Source organism: Dendrobium catenatum, unplaced genomic scaffold (assembly GCF_001605985.2).
Source record: "Dendrobium catenatum unplaced genomic scaffold, ASM160598v2 fragScaff_scaffold_3, whole genome shotgun sequence".
Lineage (NCBI taxonomy): Eukaryota > Viridiplantae > Streptophyta > Magnoliopsida > Asparagales > Orchidaceae > Dendrobium > Dendrobium catenatum.
Window position 1 is genome coordinate 704,602 of NW_021318465.1, and position 26,206 is coordinate 730,807.

The 26,206-nt window shown below is 38.2% G+C and overlaps 3 protein-coding genes and 1 long non-coding RNA gene across 11 annotated transcripts; 3 read left to right on the forward strand and 1 right to left on the reverse strand.

Moving 5' to 3' along the window:
- Positions 1-443: 443 nt before the first annotated feature.
- LOC110093435 (mavicyanin) lies at positions 444-4,846 on the forward strand. The gene is made up of 2 exons (XM_020818315.2): positions 444-694; positions 4,234-4,846. Exons 1-2 carry the CDS (start codon positions 517-519, stop codon positions 4,623-4,625), a joined length of 570 nt encoding a protein of 189 aa, XP_020673974.1. The 5' UTR covers positions 444-516; the 3' UTR covers positions 4,626-4,846.
- An 844-nt stretch (positions 4,847-5,690) lies between these two features.
- Positions 5,691-17,226, reverse strand: LOC110093436 (B3 domain-containing protein Os12g0592300). Of its 8 annotated transcripts, none has more exons than XM_020818317.2 (7): positions 16,779-17,226; positions 16,406-16,515; positions 15,131-15,192; positions 14,752-14,873; positions 12,286-12,778; positions 11,075-11,283; positions 5,692-6,039 (listed from the first exon to the last, which is right to left on the reverse strand). In XM_020818317.2, exons 4-7 carry the CDS (start codon positions 14,869-14,871, stop codon positions 5,803-5,805), a joined length of 1,059 nt encoding a protein of 352 aa, XP_020673976.1. In that variant the 5' UTR covers positions 14,872-14,873; positions 15,131-15,192; positions 16,406-16,515; positions 16,779-17,226; the 3' UTR covers positions 5,692-5,802. The 8 variants fall into 8 exon arrangements, with proteins under 8 accessions (XP_028550783.1, XP_020673976.1, XP_028550699.1 ...); XM_028694866.1 differs by lacking the exon at positions 16,779-17,226 and adding an exon at positions 16,666-16,758 and having other exon boundaries at positions 16,406-16,549; XM_028694934.1 differs by lacking the exon at positions 16,406-16,515.
- Positions 17,227-17,289: 63 nt separating this feature from the next.
- On the forward strand, positions 17,290-17,939 carry LOC114579677. The gene is made up of 2 exons (XR_003700767.1): positions 17,290-17,424; positions 17,527-17,939. It is a non-coding gene; the product is annotated as an uncharacterized LOC114579677 (long non-coding RNA).
- A 1,627-nt stretch (positions 17,940-19,566) lies between these two features.
- On the forward strand, positions 19,567-20,368 carry LOC110093457. Its single transcript, XM_020818354.2, has 2 exons — positions 19,567-20,034; positions 20,110-20,368. The coding sequence occupies exons 1-2, from the start codon at positions 19,636-19,638 to the stop codon at positions 20,272-20,274; spliced, it is 564 nt and encodes a 187-aa protein (XP_020674013.1). The 5' UTR covers positions 19,567-19,635; the 3' UTR covers positions 20,275-20,368.
- Positions 20,369-26,206: the final 5,838 nt, after the last annotated feature.

Genomic DNA, 26,206 nt, shown 5'->3' on the forward strand with positions numbered 1-26,206 from the left:
GAAATTTTTGTGCTAGCAAGTTGTTTCGGAAAGCAAGAAAAAAATTGTCCCAAAAAAAATCTGAATTGACTAATTCATATACAAGGGTTTGCATTTAGTCAGTTTAAAATTATAATCAATACACAGCTCATCTTGGTCTATTAGCAGGGTGCTTAGGCTACTAACTAAGAGGTATTGGGTTCGAGTCTTGTGTATACGATATGTGTGTGAGTCTATTTTAATTGACTTAAATATCCCAAAAGTATTATTGAAAAAATTATAATCAATAATCAAATTGATTCTTTAACAATTGAATCAAACAAATAAAATAATTTTTTTTGTTTTTATTCAAACGACACACATCCCTTATCACACTCATAATCAGATCTATAGCATTCCTCAAAGAGAGGGTATTATTGGAATTATGACTCCCGGGTTGGCCTACTTAAAGTGTAGAAAGGACTGATCAAAAGAATAGGATTCTCTGCTTCACAAAACTTCTCCTTCTCTCTTTTCCCACTGCTGAGAGAAGCAATCATGGCTTCTTTCGTCAAAGTAGGATTGTTGCTAGTTGTAGTGGTCGTCTTCGCCGGGCTGAATCTGTCGGCGGCGAAGATCTACACCGTCGGCGACTCGATCGGTTGGACGATACTGAATAGCCCCAACTACACAGCTTGGGCTGCTGGGAAGCCCTTCCGTGAGGGTGACACCGTCTGTAAGTTGTAATTCTTCACCCATATTCCTCTTCAAATTAACAGCATGAATTGCCTATCAAATTTGTTGTTGTTGAGAAATAACATGTTACAGTAGCAGTATTTTTTTTTTTTTTTTTTTTTAACCTGTGAGCATCAATAACCTTGAGGTTTTTGATTTTTTTCAAACTAATTTTGTGATTTATTTTCTTTTAACTAGTTAATTTTAATTTCTTATATTCATTTTACTTGAGTCAACTTAAATAGTTTGCTATATAAAATGTCGGCCTTCTGATGACTCAATTAGGAGAGCAGCTATATTAGATCTGACCTGCAGTAGAGGTAGTCCTAAAAAGACTTGGTAAGAAAATATTAGAAATTATCTTTTTTTTTTTCTTATTAGATTTAAATAAGAATTTGACTCTACACAATGAAGAAAAAAAATTTATATAGTGAAGGTTTGATGTTGTTGTTGTAGCATATTCATTTTACTCTTGTGATTTTTTTATTTTTTAGAATATTTAGTTATGTCCCAATTATTTAGAGTCGGTTTGGATGCTCTTTTAATTTGTTATAAACTGACTAAATTATAATATAAGTTTATTTTCTTTTTATATTATTCTTAATAGTTATTCTTATGCTTATGAAAATGAAAGTAGATAGGCTCATTTTTTAAATATGTTTCACAGTTTCCTTAAACATGTTTGGTTTAGTTGAAATAAAAAAATAAGAATGCTTAGATTTGATTCCAAATAAATTTAAGCTTTGTTTGGAACAGATTTCTTATCACTTTCTAAAGCACTTTTTAGCATAAAAATTTTTTAATTAAAAATTTTTATGGTAAATAATTGCTTTAAGAAGCAGTAAAAAAGCCGTCCCAAATGAAGTCATAACCACTTAGAAATATAATTAGATAATTATTGATGCTATGGGAGGTTAAACGCTCTCTAAATTTTGTGTGTTTTGAGGCCAAATGAAATATCAATGAGATGAATATCAAATGGGCGTAGTTTAAATTGACTAATTCTAAGTTCGTTAAGATTATAAGATGTACCAAAAATATATAACGATTAGGGGACCTATTGTGACGATCCAATAAAACATTCGTTATATATCTACCCGTCATCATCTAATGCTAGTCGTTTTTCGAAATTCTAAATAGACACACTTCATCATTATTGTCTGGTGTCAATTGTCGGCCGATATCAATATCGAATATATGTTGTCAAAGCCTAAGGTCCCCATCAATTATCATTTGATGTCTACTATGACCAACACTCAATATTTATTAGCCATTCACATTCAATACATATCTTTACAATCATTCGATCTTCCCTCTTATAAATAAAGCGACCAAACTGATCACCAACCATCACCTAACTTTCTTCATCCTCCATTGATCATCGTTGGATGCTTAATTATCATTGACTAACGCCCGTCTACAATTAAACCTTCTCTTTTAGGCCACTAATCTCCTATTCTATCAAAAGAACAATCGAGTTGAATGGCTACCATTGCCTAACGTCTAACTTCTCGTGCTAACAATCTTCCAATACTTTTAAATACCGACGTTCGTTGTCCACCATCAACTAATATTTAATACTCGTCTTTCTAGTCAATAAGTCTCCACTTTTGTTATGAGCATGATGAAGGTTTCGTTTTGGATGACTTTTTTATTGTTTCGTAAAGCAACTTTTTAGTTAAATTTTTTGAACTAGAAAACTGTTTTAAGAAAGCATGAAAAATGCCATCCCAAACGAAGACTAAGGCGCTACCACTCAGTTTCACCTAATATATTTGTTGCTCAACTTTTTTTAAAGATTTTAATATATAAAATTGTATCTTATATGTGAATTACTTTCTTAATGTTTCTTAAAATAATTTTAATTTTTATATAAAAAATTATTTTTAAAAAATAGTAAAAAAACCGTCTCTAGCAAAGCCTTAGTATGTTGGTTGAAAATTTTAGCTATCAATTAACATAAATATTCATTTCAAAAAAAATGGAAGAGAGACACTGGGGAATAGAGTGGGGCCCACCCAAAGTAAATATTACAGCCCGAATTTCACTTTTTTTTTGTTGGTTGAAAATTTTTGCTATGGATTCAAAAGTATTGAATTTGAGTCTTACATAGGAACAATTATTACGTCCTTTGACCGAATGGTTTTATAGGTTCGGCCACCAATAAATTTATGCCACGTAGCAGCCCGACGACCAGACCCAAACCCGCGGCTTTTTGGATATTTGACGTTTATATGAATTTATGGTTGAGGAGTAGAGTGGAGCCCACCCAAAATAAATATTACAGCTCGAATTTCACGGTGGGTAAGCACAGATGCTTCTTCAGTGGAGCCCACCACGACTAACCTGACATATGACGCTCTTTCATAAAATATCCTTCCTAATAGGTATAAAACCTTCCTAAAATGTTTAAAAAATTCAGACTTCTGAACATTTCAGACACATTTCCACGTAGGATTTTTTTTTAAATTTTCTTAAGAATTGCAATGCTCTTTACCTATTCGGAGCCCATGGCTGTAGAAATTATTTTGTGCGGAATTTGGACGCGAAGAATCATTCATATTGCTGTGTATTTATTGAATATTTGTTGGTTTTTTATAAATACTCAATAAATATGCAGTAAATCAACAAATACTTAGTAAATATTCATAAAATACTCAGTAAATACTCATAAAATGCTTAATAATACTCACAACTAAGTATTTGTCGAGTATTTGTAAATACCCAATAAATACTCGATAAATGTGCAGCAAATCCGAACAGTTCTCCCTCACTTGTCCTCTAACGCCTATCATCGAAGAATACCAACGGCCAACATCCAATGTTGTCCATAACTTGATGCCTATTGACGGCGCCGATGCAAGCTGCTAAATACCACCCAAATGCCCAATGTTCATTGTAGAAACAGCCAGCATTTGCCACCTTTTGTCATTGACATGGCCAATGGCTATCGCGAAATCTTTTTCAATATAATCTCATCTTCTCCAACCATGAGAAGGCGGACCATTGTATTCGTTGACTTAAACAAGTAGATTTCTTTTCAGGAGAGTTAGGCTCCATGATTTTTTTTTTTTCTTTTTAAGATTTCAAATGAAAATTACATTTCTTCGTGCCGCCCACATTAGCCTAGTAGTTGGGAGCTTTCGCTCATACCACTAAGGCCATATCTTAAAGGCCTTGGGTTTGCAAGTGCATATGTCAGTTTAAATTCTCTCGCAATCCAAAAAACGAAAATGTTACGCCTCATATGCATGCTAGTGTTTTTAAAAGTAGCTTTCTAGCACAAAATTCTTTAAAAACAACGAAAAAATGTTATCCAAATCAATTCCTAAATATTGACATAACATTGTTGCATAAAAGAATCACAAAGGGCATTTTAAGTTTTCTTTTGTCTGTGATAGTTGATGATCTATCATGATTTTGTCAAATACTTCACCATTTTATATTTTCTATTCTCTTTTTTTCCTACCTTTTTTCCATTCAAATGAAATCTTAGCTCAACTTCCCTCCAATATGCCATACCATATCTTGACTATGCAGATTTCAAATACAACAAACAATTCCACAATGTGTTAGAGGTATCAAAGGCAGACTACAATTCATGCAAAAGTAGCTCTCCTTCAGCAACTTACTCCACTGGCAATGATTCCATCACCATTAAAACCGCCGGCCACCACTATTTCATCTGTGGGATTCCCGGCCACTGTCAAATAGGCCAGAAGGTTGACATCTTCGTCGGAGGCGGCAAAGCTACTGCACCTGCCTCCTCTGCTGCCCCTTCTCCTTCTCTGTCGCCGGCTTTCATTCCAAGCACGGCCCCTTCGGCGAGCGCGGCACAGGCACCGAGCTCCGGTGCTCAATTGCCACTGGCATTGTCGACGATCATTGAGGTGGCGACCATGACGAGTGCTATTGTATTGATGGGGCTTTAGATAGTATGATTTTGCAGTTTATGTTTGGTTGTTTGTTTGTTATTGACAGAACCATTCAGAAATGAGTTTTAATCATCAATAGTTTGTGGTAAGTTTGTCTGTTATCACCTTAAAGAGATTGGTTTTTTCTATAGTTTAAGGAAAAGCTAAGTATTATGATGAGAAAATTTGTTAAATTTAGGAAAGGATTACTTGAAATGCTATTATTTCAGCTTTATAAATTGTCTTTCTAATTCTCAATCAAACAGCTAACTTTTTGTTTTTGAAACAGATTATTGATGAATATTTTTATTTTCATATTGATTTTGACTCATTTGGGCTCGGATTGAGTTGAATTTGGTGCCATTGAGTTTGTATTTTTGAGACGTTTGTTGAAATCGGAGTTGAGATGGTTCGGATTAATCTTTTGGATTTTCCTAATTGCTTTTGCATCGAGATTTGTGCCCTATCAAGATAATTTTTTGATGATATATCATGTGTAAAAACAAAATTTCACATTCCAAACAAAAGGATGAATAAAATTCTTAAGAGGTTTCATACAAAATATACAAATGCCACTGAGCGCCCATTTGAGATGGTTGCAATATTTTGTAGAGGTGATTATAAAAATATTATGAAAAATTAACTTTTTTAAAAAAGTTGCAAACATTATGAATATATTAATTTTGGAAAAAAAAAAAAAACAGGTAACTATTTTCTTATAACTATCACAAAAACTTTTAAAAATAAAGAGAAAACAACAAGAAAATAATAACCAACTACGATTGTGATCAAAAAATCAAAACATGAAGAAAGCTATCTCAAACAAATACTAAAGTTTCGTTTGGAACAACTTTCTTACTACTTAAAATAACTTTTTAGTACAAAAGTTCTATTTTTTATACTAAAAAACTTATTTAAGAAGCAGTAAGAAAGCCATCCCAAACGAAACCTACAAGTCACCATATTTAAAATACAAAACTCCCGAAAGCAAACTTCTGAGTTTTCAACGAAGCTTGTTTCTAGAGATTAACATCAACCGCTTTCAAACACTTCTAAACAACCCAACCCATAATGAAAATGAAGTTTAAAAAGATGAATATGTCTCTGAATTAATACCTGATAAATCCTTTCACAAAAAGATTTTAACTTTCTAAAATAGCCAGGAGGAATTTCACATAGAATTAGTTTGTACAGCTCAAACAATGCGCACATCCATGACTCCTTTACTGCTATTGACAAGCTTGCAAAACAACACATCACCCTCCTTGAGCTCGTTGTCTTGGACAAAATGAAGCCATGATTTCCCCCCAAACCCAAAAGAGTTATTGATGCATTTGCAGCTCACAATCCACTGCTTTTGCTTTTGTTTACAAAGAATGATCTTCTTGGGTTTTGCATGAAAATGGTCAGATACAAAGCGAGCTGGAATTGCCTACATAAGCATACAAAACAGTTTGAAGTCGAGATTAGTTTCATAATTGTGATGAGAAATGAGCAAGAACAAATCGATAATGGTTATGGCAAGTTTCATGGATTGTAGCTAAGTAAACTTAAGAGAATTTAAATATCTTTATTGGTTTTGGTGGTGCATCTTTTTTCCCAACAAAAGAGCTTGGTTAATCTTGGGCTCCCAGTTGTCATTTGGCGTCCTGTGAAAACTCTCACCAATTCCAACAAATATTTCCTTCTTTGGGAAGCTTGACATTACTTATATGAAGATATATTCAATAGTATTTGTTGCGTCCTGAAATATTCACGGCGGTTGAGAAAATAAAAGTTTAACGCTTTAGTTTTATATGAAAATCCAGCACGCATACAAATAAAGAAAGAGGATATAGCGTTCACAAGACACATTAGAGTTTTTATGTGGAAAGTCCTGAAAAGGAGGAAAAATCACTAGGCATGACACAGTTTGAATGAATCCACTAGTGTTCGCAATCAATTACAAATGAGGCCTTTGCTTGGGGGGAAGGCTTTGGTTTGATGTAGTAAATATACATCATACAAAGTGCATTATATCGTAGGAGTTGGAAGAATCGGTGTTGACATGTTTGTTTGGGCGGCAAGATCATAGTCGGCGAGTGATGTAGGTCGTAAGGACCAAAGTCGGATGACGATGACTGGAATGACCGTAGTCTCACAACAGAGGTCAAAAATACCGTAGTCATGCAATGATGGTCAGAAGGATCGTAGTCGACAAGCGATGGAGATCAGGAGAACCGCAGTTGGTGATGGTAGTTGGAAGGACCATAGTTGGCAGGCGACGGAGGTCAAGATGACCCTAATTGGGCAACAATGGCCAGAAGGACCGTAGTCGGCAGGATATAGAGGTCAGAAGGACCGTAGTTGGTGATAGTGGTTGGAAGGAAGAACCATAGTCGACATAAGACGGTGGTTGGAAGGACTGTTGTTGAAGTCCGGCGATGACCGTGAAGAACTCCATCGATGGTCAACGAACGGAAGGAAATCATGAAGAACTCCGATGGTGGTCGACGAACGGGAGGAAGTCCAGCAGTGATCGGGAAAAACTTTAATGATGGTCGATGAACGGGAGGAGGTCCTGTAGTGGCCAGGAAGAACATTGATGGTGGTCGACGCGTGCAGAAGTCTGATAGTGGTCGGCAAACTGGAAGAAGTCCGACGATGGTTGGGAAACACTTCGACAGTCGTCGGCGGACAGGCGGAAGTCCAACGGTGGCCGACGGAAAGGCGGACGTTCGGTAGTGGTCGGCGAACTAGCGGAAGTCCATCGGTGGACAAGAAGAACTCTGGCTATGGTCGGCGGACAGGCATACAGGCAAAAGTCTGGTGGTGGTCGGCGGACATGCGGAAGTCCAGTGATGGTCAGGAAGAACTCCAGCGGTGGTCGGTGAACTAGAGGAAGTCTGGCTGTGGTTAGGACAACCTTTGGCCATGGTCGGCGGACCGATGGAAGTCCGACTGTGGTCAATTGATGGGCGAAAGTCCGGCGGTGATCGGGAAGAACTCCAGCGGCGGACGGGAGAAAGTTCGGCATTAGCCAGGAAAAACTTCGGTGTTGGTCGGCAGCAAGCATGCTCCCAAATTCTTCCATTCTCCAAATTATGGATTGAACCTTCCAAATGCGCTTTGGGTCTTTGATTTGGACTCATTTGGGTTCAAATTGAGTCGAATTTATTGTCGATGGATTCATCTTTCCGAGACATTCAATTTGACTAAAGTTTATTGTAATCAGAGTTTAGATGCTTCAGACTTTAATTTCGAAAGCTTACCACTCAATTTTGCCGCAAGATTCATGCTCAATTAAAATAATTTTTTGATGATATATTAGTATCAATATTGATAATTAAATTATTATACAATGATTTCAAATTAAATTAAAAATTTTGAAAAGAAAAATTATAGGCCACTTGTATGAGAAATTATTATGTGAGAACACCAAATTTTTCGAAGGCAAATCAGAATGCGCCACATCACCCTGTACACAACACAAGTACATGATAAAAAAGTGACATGGCACATCCTGATTCATCTCCGAACTACGCCCGGTGTCCGCATAGAATAATTTTTCTTTATAAGATGTGTTTTCAATTATAAGTTTTCTTTATTTTATAATTTATTTTCAAATAATAATAATCTTCAACAAAACATTGTTTAAAACCGTAAATCCTAATCCTATGCCTAGATAAAAAAAAAAAAGTCAAGAATATTTTAAAATAAAAAAGTTTGTGCGCCCATAGAAAAAAATTTTTTTGCTCTGCCACTCACTAATATAATATTAGAATTCTCAAGCTGTGAAGTTGCATAACCTAAACTTTTGTCCTCTGAAGCTTTATTGTGCTTTTTTTTTTCTTTTTCACATAAATTGGTAATACAATATAAGACACTATATCAGCACCAAAATGCAAAGAACCCCACAAGAAGATAAAATGAGAGAAGCAAAATTACAATAGAAAATATCTCTTATGTAAGCAAGATAAGATAAGGCACTCCAATCCGTAGTTAGCCATAATCAATCATCCATTTGGACGGATAATATTTGACAAAATTCTTAGCAGAAGACCACATACATTTCAGGCTTAGCGGTAAATATTAAGTGGTACTAGGAAATTAGGGTTTTTATCACATATAGTCATCAATTTGATGAATATTGATACATCGTCAAAAAATTATCTTGATTGGGCACGAATCTCGATGCAGAATCAAGTTGGAAACTTCAAAAATTAATTCGGAGACCATCTGAACTCCGATTTCAGCAAACTTACAGTCGAACTGAGCGTCTCGGAAATATGAATCCAACAACTCCAAATTCGACTCAATCCGAGCCCAAATGAGTCCAAATCAAGACACCGGTTGCACAGTTGGAAGAAGCTCGATAACACTGTTTGATTTACCCAAACGTGGATCTGATTTCTACAAACTTATACTCGAAATCGAACGGTTTTCTACGTAGAAACGAAAAATCCAACGAGCTCACAGATTAGCTGAATTCTGACATCTATAAGAGCCGTTCAAAAATGTCCAAACGAACGGATCAACGAGATCGAGGTTAGTCGATATTCCAGATCTAATTACTGAAGCCAGTAGCCATTTGACCACTCCCTAATTCGCCCACTATCTAGCCTATTTCCGGAGTCTGCCACTACATAAAAGTCTATAAATAGACCCTCAGTCTTCACAAAGGAAGTCAGAGCAAGCAGAAGGAAGAGAATAAAGTGAAGAGGAGAGAGAAGGAAGAAGCTCCCCCTCGACCACTTAACGCACAACCTCGCCGGAACGACCACCTGAGATCCTCACCCTCGCCGGCACCGCCGAACTTCGGGAACCACCTCGGAGCCTCGCGGACCCACCGCCAGAGCTTACGCCGCACCACCACCTCAAGGCCCCGACGTTCTGCCCGCAGCTGGCCCGACGTTCTCTGCACGCTCTGTAAGGCTGTTCTGGGCTCAAGCTCCGTGTCAGCGCTAGCTTAAAGGCGGATCGGCCCGAACGCTCTGCTACGGCCATTATCTGCTTAAGGCCCGACATTCTCCATCAAGGCCAACATTCTGCCAACTTCTGCCCGGACGTTTGCTGAAGGCCCGACGCTCTGCTCAAGGCCCGACGTTCTGCTGAAGGCCCGACGCTCTGCTCAAGGCCCGACATTCTGCTCAAGGCCCGACATTCTGCTCAAGGCCCGACGCTCTGCTCAAGGCCCGACATTCTGCTCAAGGCCCGACGCTCTGCTCAAGGCCTGACATTCTGCTCAAGGCCCGACATTCTGCTCAAGGCCCGACGTCCTGCCGAAGGCCCAACGTTCTGCTCAAGACCCTAAGTTCTGTTCAAGGCCAGACTACCAACTAACACTCGAACTTCCAGGTGACGCCGGGTCTAACACCAGACTTCTATCGAACAGTTACTAGTTGTAATCTGATCGTCCTTGGAGACGATTCAGCCCTTTGTAACCGACTCAAATTCTAGTGGAATCATTTTCAACTAGGCTATGCCTCATGGTTTTTCCCCCTTTTTAGGGATTTTCCACGTAAAAACTCTGGTGTCTCTTATCAATGTTTCACCCCCTCTTATCTGCTTGTGTACTGGATCTTCGTTCAATGTTAAGACGTTAAACTATATATTTCTCTACCGCCGCGAATATTCCAGGACGCAACAAATATGTATAATATTTTTGTGTTTTTATGTTTTAATCTTCTTTTCTATGTTCTATTATTTTATGCTCTCCTAGTTTCAAAAGAGTAAAGTTTCATTTGAAACAGCTTTCTTATCTTTTTCTAAAATAGTTTTTTGTACAAAATTTTTTGAACATGAATTTTTTTAATAAAAAATAACTTTAGAAAGCAATAAAAAAACTATCACAAACAAAGCCTAAGAACTGAGTCTTCACTACACATTAAACACCACAAACGGGTAAAAATTATTCTGTATTTCTACAGTATTGTGTTTTCTGTTTGTCTCAGAAACACAACGAAAACTTGAAGTTGCATCTCTTCTAATTTCAGGGCAAAAAATGAAAACAGTTGAGTATAATAAAAATTGAAGGAAGAAAGTCAGCCGGGTATTTGCCTGATAAGCTCTTGAACAATTCTTCTATAATCCGGTAACATAAAATCTTTTTGATTTCATATCTGAAGAACTCTACCTGGGTACAAACTATTGTCCAAGAAGATTTATTGAAGATTTTAGCAAAATACCTATGCAATTACATTATAATTTAATCATATAAATATGCTAGGAAATTATCTCAAAAACCTTTAATAAAAATATTAATAGGTTGAGTACTAATCCATTACTAAAAAATCGTTCTATGAAGTAAGATTTCATTTGGGACAATTTTTTTACTGTTTTTTAAAATGACTTTTTAGTATAAAGCGGCTATTTAGTACAAATTTTTAATTTTTATATTAGAAAACTACTTTAAAAAGCAGAAAGAAAATCGTCCCAAACGAAACATAACTTACTGCAGAAAACAGAGTTGTAGATAAGAGGCATACCATAAAAGATTGTCCACAGAGGTGGCTTTTCATCAGTACTTTGGCAAAGGAAGAATCAGCTGTTTCGTTTACATAGAAAGGCTTAAGCTTCTTGACTGCGTCTTCAGAATTTTCCCTCCCTTCTTTTGTTTTTGACTTTAAACGGCCATACAAACTGATATGTTTTTTATCAAAGCCTTGACAAATTTGGGAGGGCTTGACATCTTGATCTAAAGTTAGAATATGAAGAGAAAAGAAAAAAATTAGAAGGAACGTAAAGAAGGTCGATTGATTGAGTATTGAGAGTTTTCAAAGATAAGTAAAGAGAAGAGAGAAAAACGTTAGTGAAGTAATTTATTGATCTCCTAAAAGGAAAGTAAATAAATAAGAATTCCCTAAATTCTGATAGAACCCAAACTATGATTATTCTAGTAAAAGAAATTCAACTTGTCTTTATTTCTTTGTATTTCTTTGAGGACAGAGATATATTCTTCTTCTTTTTCTCATTTAGGATTTATTTTACACTGGTACTGTATTTTATAAAGTTAGCTGTGAAATTATAAGTTAGAAAGCAACTTCCCTACTAAGGTTATAGAAAGCAGCTTTCCATCATACAAATTCTTAAGAAATAGAGAGAAAAAAAAAATGTAGAAGCCAAATGAAATTATAGCTTTTGTCTGAAAAATAAAACAGCTAGATAGTTGTCTCAAATAGACCCTTTTTTTTGCCCTTCCATTGCATCCCAGTAAGGGGAAATTATTTTGTGCGATCACTGGATCGGACGCCATCTGGAGGCGAATCAAGACGTGCCACATCACTTTTTTGATGCGTACTGATGTTGTGTACTGCTATGTATCGGGTGATATGTTATATCCTGATTCGCCTCCAGACGGTCCGGTGACTGCACAGAATAATTTCCCCCAAGTCAGAGGTTGCACTTTAAATAAGTAATAAGTAATCAAAAGTTGCTCTATCCAGATAGGAACTCCAACAATTCAGCTGAACTATGTTGGATGTCACAACGAGCTATATTTTCACATGTTAGCAAAAGCTACAAAAAGAAAGTTTAAAGGTAGAACTTATTTTTAAGCAACATTATTTGTTCTATTTAGATAGCAAATTCAACATTGCTCATCGAAAAGATCAGAATTGGGCTAAATAAATGACAATACCTCAAAATAAGGGAAAAACTGCAAAAAAGTGGAGATATTTAGGATTAAAGGAGAACCCACCTGATCTTTCTCTATGTTTTCTCTTACAATAAGATACTTCATCAGAAAAGCTTCCATCTGAAGAATTGTTGTTTGGTATCTCTTGCTCCGGCTTATAATCATAGTAAGCTAGGCTTGAAGAATGATAGATTTTGAATGTGGAAGATCGAGACCTTTTCAAATTTGGTGCTGCCACATCCATTCTATGCCTCCTTTGGTAAACCTTGTAAGCTTTATTCTTATTGTATCTAGTGAAGTTAGTAGTATCTCTAAAACAGCCAGTTTGGTCAAAAATTTTAACAGTAAAGGTTGAATTCCCAGCATACTTGAAAAATAGAGAATAATGTTCCTTTATACCGTTGGCAACAATAAACTCTTTCCAACCATCTTTAAGATAGAAGTGATTTTCTTCCTTAAACAAGCAAATTTTCCACAAATCTCCATTTGAAACTTTTAAAGTGATCAAATCAGGTAGATCGACTCTGAATTTCCATGCAAATTTATTTGGAAACTCCTGTAATCATATGCACATATGAGAATGTCATGACTGTTATTAAACTTGATTTACATTGAAACAATTAAGCATTCAAGATGACTGTGTTTCAGCTAAAAAAAAGGCTTATTGTGCAGCATGCCTAACATATGAAATATTTAATCACAACTAACAAAATATGATTTCTCCATTTCGCAGCAACAAATCAATCGGTTTATCAAAAAAGCCTTGTTTTTAGGGCATCTATAACCGAAAATCCCATTTTTCACTCCAAAATACAGTGAAACTCAAAAATGTCGTGATTCATCTCCAATCGAACTCCATTTTGCGCGTTTCTGCAAAGGTAACCGTCTTTCTCCTCTTTCGTACGTTTCTTCAACAAATCTGGTTGAAACAGAAAAATCGCGCACGTTTCTTCAACAAATCCGGTTGAGACAGAAAAATCTGCGAAGGTAATCATCTTTCTCCTCTTTCCCACATTTTTTTCGCACGTTTCTTCGGAAAATCCGGTTGAGACATAAAACTGTTGCCAACATTGGCGTCGCACTGTTCACCCTCCACCGATAGGAGATTTTTCGACATTCGAATGGAGCAAACCAGCTATGTCTTACAGTCATTTGGAGTACAGTTGGAGATGCCTTTATAAAAAATGATTGAATGCAAAGATATTGGCAAGAGTTTTTTTTTCCTTTCATGTGGATTTCGTGAAAAGGTTGGAGTAGCTCCAGTGGAAGATAAGATTAGAGAGAGTCATCTTAGATGGCTTGGTCACATTAATCGGAGGCCTTCCGATGACCCGGTTAGAAAAGTTGAGGTATTAGATTCGACTTATGTTAAGAAAGGTAGAGGTAGACCTAAAAGGACTTGGTTAGAAAATATTAGAAATGATTTTTCTTCATTACATTTAAATGAGAATTTGACTTTTAATCGGACATAATGACGAAAAAGAATTCATGTAGCCGACCTCACATAGTGGGACAAAAGCTTGATGTTGTTGTTGTTTCTTTCATGTGGATTTCGTGTGGAAGGTTACAATTTTGCACAGTTTTTCCCATATTGGAATTGCATTAGTATCAATACAAAGATATATAGAGCCAAATATGTCTAAATACCCAATATTTTTTTAGCTACATTTGATTTTGAACTTATTTTTTCTAACATTAGTAACTCATGCTTTTTACATAAATTGAAAAAAATTTCTGTGAAAACATCACTATATATTATGATGATATAATAACTTTATACGCGGAAAATATGAAAATACAGAAGGGACAAATGAAATATTTTTCTTGTGAAGGAAGCAAAATGCTAGATGTAAGATGAGAATTTAAAAAATAAGGGCTTTTGAGTGAAATTCTAAGACTAATATGGGAATGAGATGACACTACTGGTGTTAGTGTTAAGAATGTGAATTTCACGGTCTAAATAAGCCCAACACATCATTAGAGAACAATAATAAAACCAAGAGTTGACTTATTGTTTCAAGTGAACTAAGAACATCTCCAACCGAAAATCTCATTTTTCACTCCAAAATACAGTGAAACTTAAAAATGATATGATTCATCTCCAATGGAACTCCATTTTGCACATTTCTGCCAAGGTAACCGTCTTTCTCCTCTTTCGCGCGTTTCTTCGGCAAATACGGTTGAGAAAAAAAAAAATCACATAGGTGAACAGTGTCATGCCAATATTGGCGTCGCACTGTTCACCGGCAAGCAAATAGCGGAAGATTGGTGTTCGGCTGGAGCGATCGAACGAAGTCATTCACATGTTTAACCTTCAGTTGGAGATGCCCTTAACAAATAGGATAACACATAAATAAATTAGTATTATAGAACAGAAAAATAAGAAATCCAAATGCATGCATAATGATGTAGCAGACATGCTACTTAAGGTTGCATTTCTAAGACTCTCATTGACAAGCTTTAAAATCCAACAATTTGAAGAAGGAAGTAAAAAGATTGCAAGAGCTAGTTCATAATCTCTAAACATACCATGACTAGAGAGAAATCTCCTTCCATAAGCTTCATAAAGCAAAGACTTGTCTCCTCCAGATGGTTCCAATAATAATGCTCTTCAAATTTCTTACAGTTCCAGCATCCCCTTATCTCCATATCTGAAAACCCAGAAAAAGAGATTCAAGTAAACAAAAGAAAATGTAGCGGCAACCAGACTAAAATCATAAACTACTCCATGATCTCTTTATGTAAGAAGAACAAAAGAAACTTTTCTTACAGAATTTATATTATTTTTTTCCTCAACTACAAATATTCCTATCGAGTTAACAGGAATCCAAAAGAAGATCGAATCATGTAAGACATCCAGCTTCATTCAGATAAAGATAAAGACAGAATGGTGAACAAAGTTACAGACCTCTTTTATTTTCTCTTAAAAAAACAGTACCAGTTCGTCAACCTCCAAGGTTAGTGGTGGACCTGCAATTCGAATTTAAAAGCTTGGGAAGGGTTGATATATATGCTTTAATTATGCGTAATAAGTCTCTTATTGTGAGTTTCAAAAAAAAAAAAGTCTTGAGCTTCGAAGTTTTGTCATTTCACTGACAAGAAAATTTTACTTTGACAAGCAAAATTCATTGCATTTATCTCTGTTTTTTTCTTTATTTTTTTTTTCGAAACTAACATCTGAAGTCTACATTCTGAACATTTAATTTATTTAAGAAGAAAAAATCCAGATGGCCCAGTACTGGTGAATATACAGACTTCACCACAATTTACTTCAACACAATCCAAGTACTGACTAAAAAATCTAAGGGATATGACTTATTGTGACTGTCTTAGTCACCAGCTAGAAAATTTTTTAAAAAAAAAATTTTGAATAATATTTTTCATAGCTTTGAAATATTTGAGAAGTAAAAAATATTAATTGTTTTGAGTTGAATAAATGCCATTTGCTTGCTCTGATTTGCCATTGCCTCGTTCTTATTTGCCAATTCTATTCAAGAATAAATCTTGTAAATTAAAACGAGGAAATTGACAAGTGGCTTGGAAGTTCTTTATTGCAGTTGGTTCATTAATCGGCTTATTGTTAGTAAAATTAGAGCCAAATTTGTAGCAAAGAGAGTCAAATATCAATATAACAATTCCATAGAAGAGATTATTAAGAAAGTAACCTTAGATTACGTCCTAAGGAAGGTAACAACAAAATCAATCCCAAGTCAAGTCACATCTCCAAAAGGAGTCGAGGAACAGCAGATTAACAAGATTCAGACCAAACGTTAGTTAGCGGATGCTAAATCATAGTTAGCCACAAGGAGACAAGCTCTCAAGTCCCAAATGGTTTTCACACTATAAGAGAATCCTCGTTTAGCATAGGATTTTTCCAGCAGTTTTCTGGCGGACTAGTTTTCGGCAGTTTTCCGACATATCAAGATGAAATATTTTCAACTAATTTTCTGATAAATTTTTGACGGATTTTCTGACGGTTTTTAATAATTATATTTTAAATAAAAAAATGACTGTTTTAACACATTTGTCCTTCCCGCAATCCAGTTGGGTCTTTGAAGTTTTTTTGTAAGGAATTCAACTTCTATATTTTATTATAGATGTGCAACTATTTCTCAACATTCAAGTGTCTTTCAACCAAAAGGAAAAAACATACAATAGCTTGTTCTTAATTTCTAAAGCATACCATCTCATGGGAAAATTTTCCTTCCATAACCTTCATAAAGCGAAGACTCGTCTCCTCCAGATGATCCCAATAAAAATGCTCTTCAATTTTTTTGCAGTTCCAGCATGTCCCTGTCCCCATATCGGGAAACCCAAAAAAGAAATTCTAGCAAACAATAGAGAATGAAGCAAAATGGCGAGTACTTACTACTTTCAATGTACAGGTCTTCATATAAGAAGGCAAAAGAAAAAAATTTACATCATTTATAAAGTAATTTTTACCTTCAAATATTCCTGTTTAGTTCATACGGAAATCAAAAGATCGAATCATCGAAGACATTCAGTTCATTCAGATAAATAAAGATAAAATTAGAATGCTGGAAAAAGTTACAGACCTTCTTCACTTGTACGAACTCTTAGTTACAAGAGCAATACGATTTCGTCAACTTCGCAGGGCACTGGTGAACCTGGAATTTGATACTCGGAGGGTCTTCTCCTCTCTTTTCCTCGACCTTCTTTATAGCTCTATTCTTGGCGTCGCCCTGCGTCTCGTTCATTTCAGCCTGCTACGTTTGAAAGAGGGCTGCCCGGCATTTGCTTATCACCCTTATCCACTCCTCAACTCCCTCCAGCCGTGCCTTCACCTGTACAAAGCCCTCCTTGCAAGAGAACCAGGCCCCCCTCTCTCTCATCCTCCAACGCTCAGTCATCTACTCTTGGGGCTACACCCTAAAACCCTACCGCCTCAGGCCCTCAAAGGTTAGAAACCGCTGCCGGGCACCCCAGTGCCGCCGCCTCCGCGGGTTATCGCTTCAGATGACTTACTACTTGAAGCATCTCAAATGAAGCTAATTAAGCGGAGTTGCTCGCGGTTGCTTTTCCCATCCAAAAGAACATCCCTGCTTTCACGTGCTTCCCGCTGTTTGGAAGTATAAGAAATACGTCAATACCCTTACAGTTCCCGTCTTCCTCATCTGGAGAACTTCCGTTACCATTTCTTCCTCACGACGCTCATTCCTCTGATACATTGGAATCGTTCAGGTATTTCTCCAAATTTCTAGTTGTAAGAACTCGATGAGAGTGAAACATAGCTTCACCGACATTATTTGAGGAAGCTTTCTACATAATTATTTGCATACCCAGCCCCTACTTCTATCAGGTTCTCCGCCTGCTCCCTCCTCCTCCTAACCAGACCGGTTGAAGAGCTAAAGGTCCATCCCATCTTCTCGAGAATCTTACCGTCATTATCCGGAGGTAATTCCACCGAATATCGCCGCTTGGGCGTCGCCACTCATCTGCTGGCTGTGCGCAAAGCCTCTTGCTCCAAACAATTTCTCCCATTGTTTGTTCGTTTTTAGGTTTTCTATCGCCGGAATCAAATAAGTGGAGGGCCACTGAAGTAGATTCACCAGTGCTGAGAAAGAGGTAATCTTTTGATCTATTGATTTATCTGTAAACCTAATTTGATTCTCGTTGTACTGCCAGTTGCTTTTGCCCTCGGATTTGTTACGACATTTCTCTATTCCCTCATCTCAATGGTGCCAATTATTGATTTACAATTTGTTGTTGAATTGGATTTTATATTTTGTTCTACGGTTTTCTTAGGTTTTTGCTTAAAATTTGTTTTGGATTTTTTTTTTTTTTCCGGTTTGCTCTGATGTCATTATTGTGTTCAGCCCTTCAAAGAGAAGTCGAATGGCTCAAGGAAAATTTTTGAAGTTACTATTGATAAGCAGAACTGATATGCTTTAGAACTTATCCTGCTTTAGCCGTTTTGTGCAGCCACTACTCTGACTTGTCATACTTATGCTTGTACCTTTTTAATCCTCACCTCTACTTTACAACTGCTTAATCAAACGGCTCAGGTTGAGTTAGTTTTGATATATGTTGTAACAGGGTTTTCGGTACAAGGTCAATGAGAAACACTTTCTGCTATCTACCTTCTTCTTCCCGTTTTATCTTTCCCTGCAGGTTCAAAGCTCAAGAGAAGCTCCAGCCGATTCAAGTCTACATGGTATCAGAGCTCCCAGGTTCGGGTCGCTGAACTGAGTTGCTGATTTCTTCTGTCTGTTTTCAAAATGAGCTCAGCCGAATCTGGAACCAACGTCTCCTCTGTTTCTTCTAAAACTCCGGTAAAAATGAGCGAAGCAGTTATTCCGCCTCAACTCAAATTTCTGATGCTCAACATAAAATCTGTGTTGAACACTCAGTTAAACACAGATAATTATCTTATGTGGAAATCCCAAGTGTTAAAGCTTTTCACCGCCAATGGCTTTAACGGTTATCTGGACGGAACTACACCGAAGCCAGAAAAACACATCGTGAAGGAGACTGGTGAAATTGCTTCTAATCCTCATTATCAAACTTGGATCCTTATAGATCAAAATTTATCAGCTGCTTTGTATTCGACTGTTTCTGCAAATCTTCTGCCCTACATTTTAAATTTGGATTCCTGCGCTGATATTTGGCTCACGATTGAACGACGGCTGCAATCATCCAATCGTTCTAGAATGCTACAGTTAAAGAATGAATTACACCATATTTCTATGAAAGATAGAACGATGATGCAGTATCTTTCGGACATTAAGAGCAAGTGCGATGCCATTGCTTCTTCGGGTACGCCGTTGGATCCTGAAGATATTATAATGTATACGCTAAATGGATTGCCATCGGGCTATCAAGCGTTCAAAACTTACATTCGAGCGAGTCCTCAATCTATTAAGCTGGATGATTTTTATGCATTACTATGCAGTGAGGAAGTTAATCTCGCTGCTGAGGCGGCTCGTGAAACTCAATTACTTCCGTCCAGCGATTCACACGTTGCTTTGACAGCTTCTCGTGGTCGCGGTCGTTAAAATTTGATTAATTATTTATATATAATAAACATCACAAAATAAATTCAAATATTTTTAAATCAACCTTACCAAAATTTTATAGAAAATCCAACCTAAATTTTCTCAATTTTAAAAGTAAACGTAATTTAAACTCTATTTTGAAAAAAAGTAAGAAGAATTCATAATTTAAACAAAATTAAATATTATATTTCATTTTTTAAAAGTTAATATTATCATAAATTTTTATATAATTTAAATATTAGAATATAATGAATGTAAATATGGAAATTTTTGTTATTAAATACGTAAATAGAAAATAATTTTTGTTATGTTTGTAAATCGCCAAAAATCAAATACCAAAATCAGGTCGTGTTATATTAGGAACTTCACAGAGATCAGTGTTCGGGAGCTCTTGATAATGGCGTACCCACCGCAGTTTCACATGGCTCTCTCCTCCCCTCCCGCCTCCTCTCCACCAAACCTACCTCTTCCGACTATGCCGGAGATCATTGATTCCTCCCGGTCCCAAGGCCTCTGTCTCCGCCTCCACACCCTCGGTCCATTCTTCCGCGTAACAGCCGAAGGACTCACCGGAACAGAGCTCGGTAAAGCTGAGGGCTTTATCCATCCATGGTTTGGCGGAAAGGTTCTCCACCTCGACTCCATACGCATGAAGAGGGAGACGCTCGCCATGAAAAGGTCCATCTTTGGCCTCGGACTCTTCGTCGGCGCTGTGGCCATTCGCCATGGCTTCGACTGCGGTTGCCGCCGGGCCGAGCTCCTTGCCATTAATGATACTCCGGCGTTCCACTCTAGAGTAAGACGTGATAGGAATTTTTTCAGGTCGGAATTTCGTCGAACACCTTCTGTGCTAATTGGAAAATATTTTCAGCTGGTACGTTTCTATACAAGGATGGGTTTCAGGGCGGTGCACGAAGTGGATGGTTCGTCGATGGTGGACCTGGCTCACATGTTGGTATGGGGAGGACGAGGAACTCGGATGGATGCGGATATCGAAAATCTTTTGAGGAAATGGAGTAAGCGCCTCAAATCTTGAACTAATTTTTGTATGTTTTTTGTTAATAATATATTTTTGAAGTTGTAAGTATGACATTATTTTAAATCCAAGAAGGGTTATGCTATGCTCCAAATTTAATTATTTGAGTGAGTTTTTTATAAGAAATATGAGTGAGTTGACTGAGTTCGAGATTAATTAGCTGTCCATAGCCAATTTGTAACTAGACTTAGGATCTATTTGGGATAATAAAGTTTTGAGATGTCAACTATAATTTTCTTTGTCTACTTCTATTTTGACATTTTCTCTTTATTTTTTTTAAAATTTATGAGGTAGAAAACAATTTTTTATAGTCAGAATAGCTAGGTTGCTTTCTCCACTATAATTTCACAACAAATTCTATAAAAAGCTCTAGCTGTCTCAAAAAAAAAATCTTTCTTTTTTGGTAACGGGGTATCTACTCTCTACCACCTCAGCTTGGGAGGTGCTTGACGGAGTAATTAATCCCTCTGCTGACCTAGAAGAGGCACCCACTCCTACATAACCTCCTAGCCCGCACTTGTTGAGACCCCACTTAAGAGGCGCTGTCGCTCGAGGAGAATCGAACATGGGTTAGGGGTTCCCAACCATACTCGTCCACCAACCAAGCTAAGCATCGGTGGGTCCAAATAGACTCTTTTGTAGCAATAAAAGTTTTTTATAAAATATTTTGATCAAAAAGTGATTAGAATGGATTGCAAAGCTAGTAGATATGTTGTGTGTCAAATTTGCTTTAACTAATATGGACAAAGTGATATAGTGGTATAATGGTAAATGGTATGAAGTTTGCTTTTTTGACAGCTTATAGGCTGTGCTGAATTCCAACCCTCTGAAGAAAAAGCAGAGCTTTTGAGAACTGAAGCTGTAGTAAATTATGGATCAAAGCACCTATCGAAACAAAAACTCAAAATTAGAAACAACAAAAATATTTTCCGAGCTGCTACTGTGGGAGATGAGAATGAAAGAGCAGCTTGTATGAGACTGGATCTTTCTTTAAGGCCTTGCTTTCCAAATAAATTCACACAGCTTATGCTCGTTGCTTATATAGATCAACAACAATGATAAAACAAACTCTCACTGTGATCTATTTTTTAATTGATCCACCTAAACAAAATTGAATATCTCTATTTTTAATATGAAGTTTGGAAAGAAAAGCATTGCTTTCTCAGAAATTAATCTTCCAGTCAAACGTATGAGTCCAAAGTGATGCCGGCAATACCTGCAATCAACGAATGGACAAGAAGGAACAAGCAAGATAGAACTCCAGGTTCCCTTGGAGCTGATAGTATTGATTAAAATGCCAAGCTGCCTACCTTCATACAACTCTGGCTAATATATGCCAGCCATTGCTAAAACTAACGTGTCCATTAAAAAGGACATTCTGCTGCTATGTAACTAACTAAAGCAAAAAGGATAGTGGAAACGAAATCGAAATAACAGAACAGCTAATAAGTATTAAAAGGAGGTAAACTACTCCCTGGAACTGGATAAGCCGGGTATGCACCGCATCATTCGCCCCCACTAGAAATACAAGCTGTACCAACAGGTTGATTGTGATTGTCAAGTTCATCCGGCGGGTGGTATTCATATATGTCGTTGACGTTGAATGTGCGAGATGTGTTGAAGTCAGCTGGTAACTCAACTGTGTAAGCATTATCATTAATTTTACTGATAATAGGAAAGGGCCCCCATTTTTTCTTTCCCAATTTTGAATATGCTCCCACAGGCAGACGTTCACGTTTCATCCTTACAAGAACCAAGTCACCTGGCTGAAAAAGTTTCTCCCGCCTATGGACATCAGCGTCCAGTTTATATTTGGAGTTGGTTTCTTGCAATTTTAAGCGAATATTGGATAGAAATTCTGCATAATTCTCCACCAAAGAAGCGGCGGATTTGCTTTTGCAATTCGGGAGGGCTGCAATATCAAGAACTGTATTGGGTGTTTTGGTATAAACAATGCTAAAGGGACACATACCAGTGGACCGGTTGATCATTGAATTGAATGCGAATTCAGCATGACTAAGAAGTTCGTCCCATAGTTTAGGATTCTCTTGAACCAGGCAGCGCAATAAATTGCCCAAGGTGCGGTTCACTACTTCAGTTTGGCCGTCGGTTTGCGGGTGGTAGGACGAACTAAGTTGGACTTGAGTATGCAAGCGTTTCCAAAGCTCCCTCCAAAAATGGCTAATAAATTTGACGTCCCGGTCGGAAGTGAGACTACGGGGAATGCCATGTAAGCGTACAATTTCTTTGAAGAAAAGTTTGGCAATGTTGAGAGCATCAAATGTTTTTTTACACGCAATGAAATGCGCCATTTTAGAGAACCGGTCGACTACTACCATAATCGAGTCGTTACCATGTTTGGTTCGCGGTAAGCCTAATATAAAATCTAGGCTTAAATCCTCCCATATTGACGCGGGCACTGGTAACGGTTGATAAAGTCCAGTGTTTTGACCGCCTCCCTTGTATGATTGACAAATGGAACATCTTTCGACAAATTTGGAGACATCTCGTCTTAAGTGAGGCCAAAAAAAACGTTGTTGTAGCTGGGCAATAGTGTTATCCCGTCCCATGTGTGCAGCAAGACCACCGGCATGGGTTTCTTTGATGAAATGTTGCCGCCATGACGAAGAGGGCACGCATAATAAATGGCCTTTGAATAAGAAGCCATGGCGAATTGAATAATCAGCAACTGGTTCGTGATTGCAGCACTTAGCCCACGGTCCTTTAAAATATTCATCTTCAGGATACAGCTCGATTAAGCTAGCTAAACCGTTGAATTCAGTTTGTAGCTGGGTAATGGTAAGAGCTCGCCGACTTAGTGCATCAGCTACGGTATTTTGTGCACCACTTTTGTGTTGAATTACAAAAGTGAATCGCTGCAGAAAAATAATCCAGCGCGCGTGCATACGGTTGATATTTTTCTGGGAGTTAATGTATTGTAATGCCTTGTGATCGCTACGAATTACAAAATCTTGATGTAATAAGTAGTGCTCCCACTGCTTCAACGCTCGAACTATTGCATACAGCTCCTGTTCGTAGACCGTCCATTTTTGACGAGAAGGGCTCAGTTTTTCACTAAAAAATTCAACTGGTTTCTGACCTTGGGATAATACTGCTCCAATTCCAATAGTAGAGGCGTCAGTGTCGACAGTGAATGGCTTGCTAAAATCGGGCAAGATCAAAACAGGGGCTGTAGTTAACGCCAGTTTAATCGCATTGAAGCTCTGTTGTTGCTCCTCAGTCCAGAGAAACTGCGGTCTTTTGAGAACATCCGTAATTGGCGCCATTATGCTACTGAAGCCACGGATAAATTTGCGGTAAAAATTAGCCAAGCCGTGAAAACTTCGTATATCGGTTAAACACTGGGGAATCGGCCATTCTTGTATTGCTGTTACCTTTTTTGGGTCAACCCGAATTCCTTCTGCTGAAATTATAAAGCCCAGGAAGCCAACCTCGGTTGTTGCGAACTGGCATTTGGGGAGATTCAAGTAGAGCTTGTTTGTTCTTAGAGTGGCGAGTAAATTCTTTAGATGTTGTAGATGGTCTTCTCTGTTTGCACTGAATAACAGAATGTCGTCGAAATAGACAACGCAACATATGTTCAAGAATGGCTTGAGCACCTCATTCATAAGCCGCATGAAGGTCGCCGGTGCATTGCACAATCCGAATGGCATAACTTTCCATTCGTATAGCCCTTGGCGGGTTTTGAATGCCGTTTTCCATTCGTCACCACTACGAATGCGAATTTGGTGGTACCCGCTGCGTAAATCCAATTTTGAAAATATGGTTGCTCCGGCAACTCTGTCTAGCATGTCTTCAATTCTCGGCATTGGAAACCGAAATTTCACTGTGATCCGATTGATCGATCTGCTGTCCATGCACATCCTCCATGTGCCGTCTTTCTTGGGCACGAGCAAGGCCGGCACGGCACACGGACTCACACTCGGTTGAATCAAGTTCTTGGACAGTAGATCATCAACAATTTGTTGAAGAGCTTGGTGTTCATTTGGGCTCATTTTGTAATGGGGTACATTAGGCAAGGACGCCCCAGGAAGCAGTTCAATCTGGTGCTGTACCGCCCGCATGGGCGGCAACTCATTCGGCAATTCAGGCGGGCACACATCTGCAAATTGTTGTAGTAGCTTACTGACTTCCGGTGGTAATTCTGAAAGCTCAGTGTGATGGTTAGGCTCTTGCACAATTAAGAACAGCATCTGGTGATTTTCACGCCAAAGATTAAGCATTGTCTTTGCAGTAACTACGGTCAACGCCGTTTTTGTATTTGGTTTGCTCACTTCAGGATCGGATGTTCGAGGCAATAACCGCAATTTTTTTCCTTTCCAGTCGAAGGAATAGGTGTTAGCCCTACAGTCATAAGTAGTTCCCACATCAAATTGCCATGGACGGCCCAAGATAAGATGACAAACATCCATATCAATTACGTCGCACAAGACTTCGCCAGCGTAGTGCCGACCAATTGAGAATGCCACTTTGCACAAATCCGTTACAGCCAGTTCTACCCCTCTCTTTACCCAACTGATTTTGTATGGGCTCGGATTTTTGGATGTCTTCAGTTGAAGTGCCTGCACCACCGCACGAGAAATCACATTCTCGGTACAACCACTGTCTACTAACAGGTCGCAAACCTTTCCTTGGATTGTACATTTTGTTTTAAACAACGCATTCCTTTGCGAATTTGGGGTTTGTCTCGGCGCTAGGAGCAATTTTTGAAGGACACATATCACTGGTTCTCCTTCGTCAGCTACTACATCCTCCAATTCTTCTTCTCCGGTACATTCCCAATCTTCTTCTTCTTCCCCTTCTAGTAATTGCAGTTGTGGTCGAGTGGGGCATTCATTTGATTTATGTCCTTGCTGGAAACATCGAAAACATTTGATGTTAGGATTTTTAGCATAAGGATTATCTCTTACCGGAGCTCTGTTTCTTGGCTGTTGCTTGTTGTCTGGGCCTTTTGAGCTGTCTGCTGCTTGCGGGACTGGGTCCTTAGGAGTCGTCAACGGCTTACTGGATTGGCCTGGGTATTGTGTTGATGTCCTGCCGCCCTCAGTGTGATATTCAGAGGAGCGTCGCTGGGATCGATTCGCCTGATGTCTACTCTGTTGCATTTCGACCTTGATAGCATAGTTGATGGCTTGAGATAGCGACCAGATTGCATTTAACTCCAGCTTATCTTGAATGGTGTCCCGTAATCCTCCAATGTATCGGGCTACCAGTTGGTTAGCCGATTCATTCAAATTATTTCGGGCACTGAGTCGGTGAAATTCTTCAGTGTACTCGTTCACTGTCCTTCCTCCTTGTTTACAATGTTGATATTGAACATATAGCATTTGTTCAAAATCGATTGGGAGGAATTGACTGCGCAGCAGCTGTTTCATACGAAACCAGCTCTTAACCGTGCCTTTGCCTTCACGCCGCCGGGACTGTAGCGTCTGCTGCCACCACGCACTTGCGCCTCCCTTGAGCTTGCAAGCCACGTATTTAACTTGTCTATCTGGCTCAATCTCCATGTACTCAAAGAAAGTTTCCACCGACCTTTCCCAATCTAAATAATCTTCAATGTGTAGCTTGCCCTCAAAAAATGGAATGTCAAGTTTGACACGGAATTCGCTGTGGTGTCGTCCCCTCTCGTTAAACCTCCTCCTGCGAATCATTTCGGGTTCTTCATCCGAATCTGATATCTCCAACTGATTGAACATTCCGACTTCCTCTTCCGAATCTGACAGCATCCGCTGATTCGTTTCCCTCACACGCCCCCGGTCCGTCGAGAACCCGCGTCTAGCTACCGGTGTGATTGCCGGCACATTCGCCCGTACGTCTTGGTTCCTATCCAGGCGAGCGTTGATCTGTCTCATCTCGCGGCGCATTTCTCCGAAGAACTGTTGTACTTCCGCAGCCAGCGACTCCGTCCGAG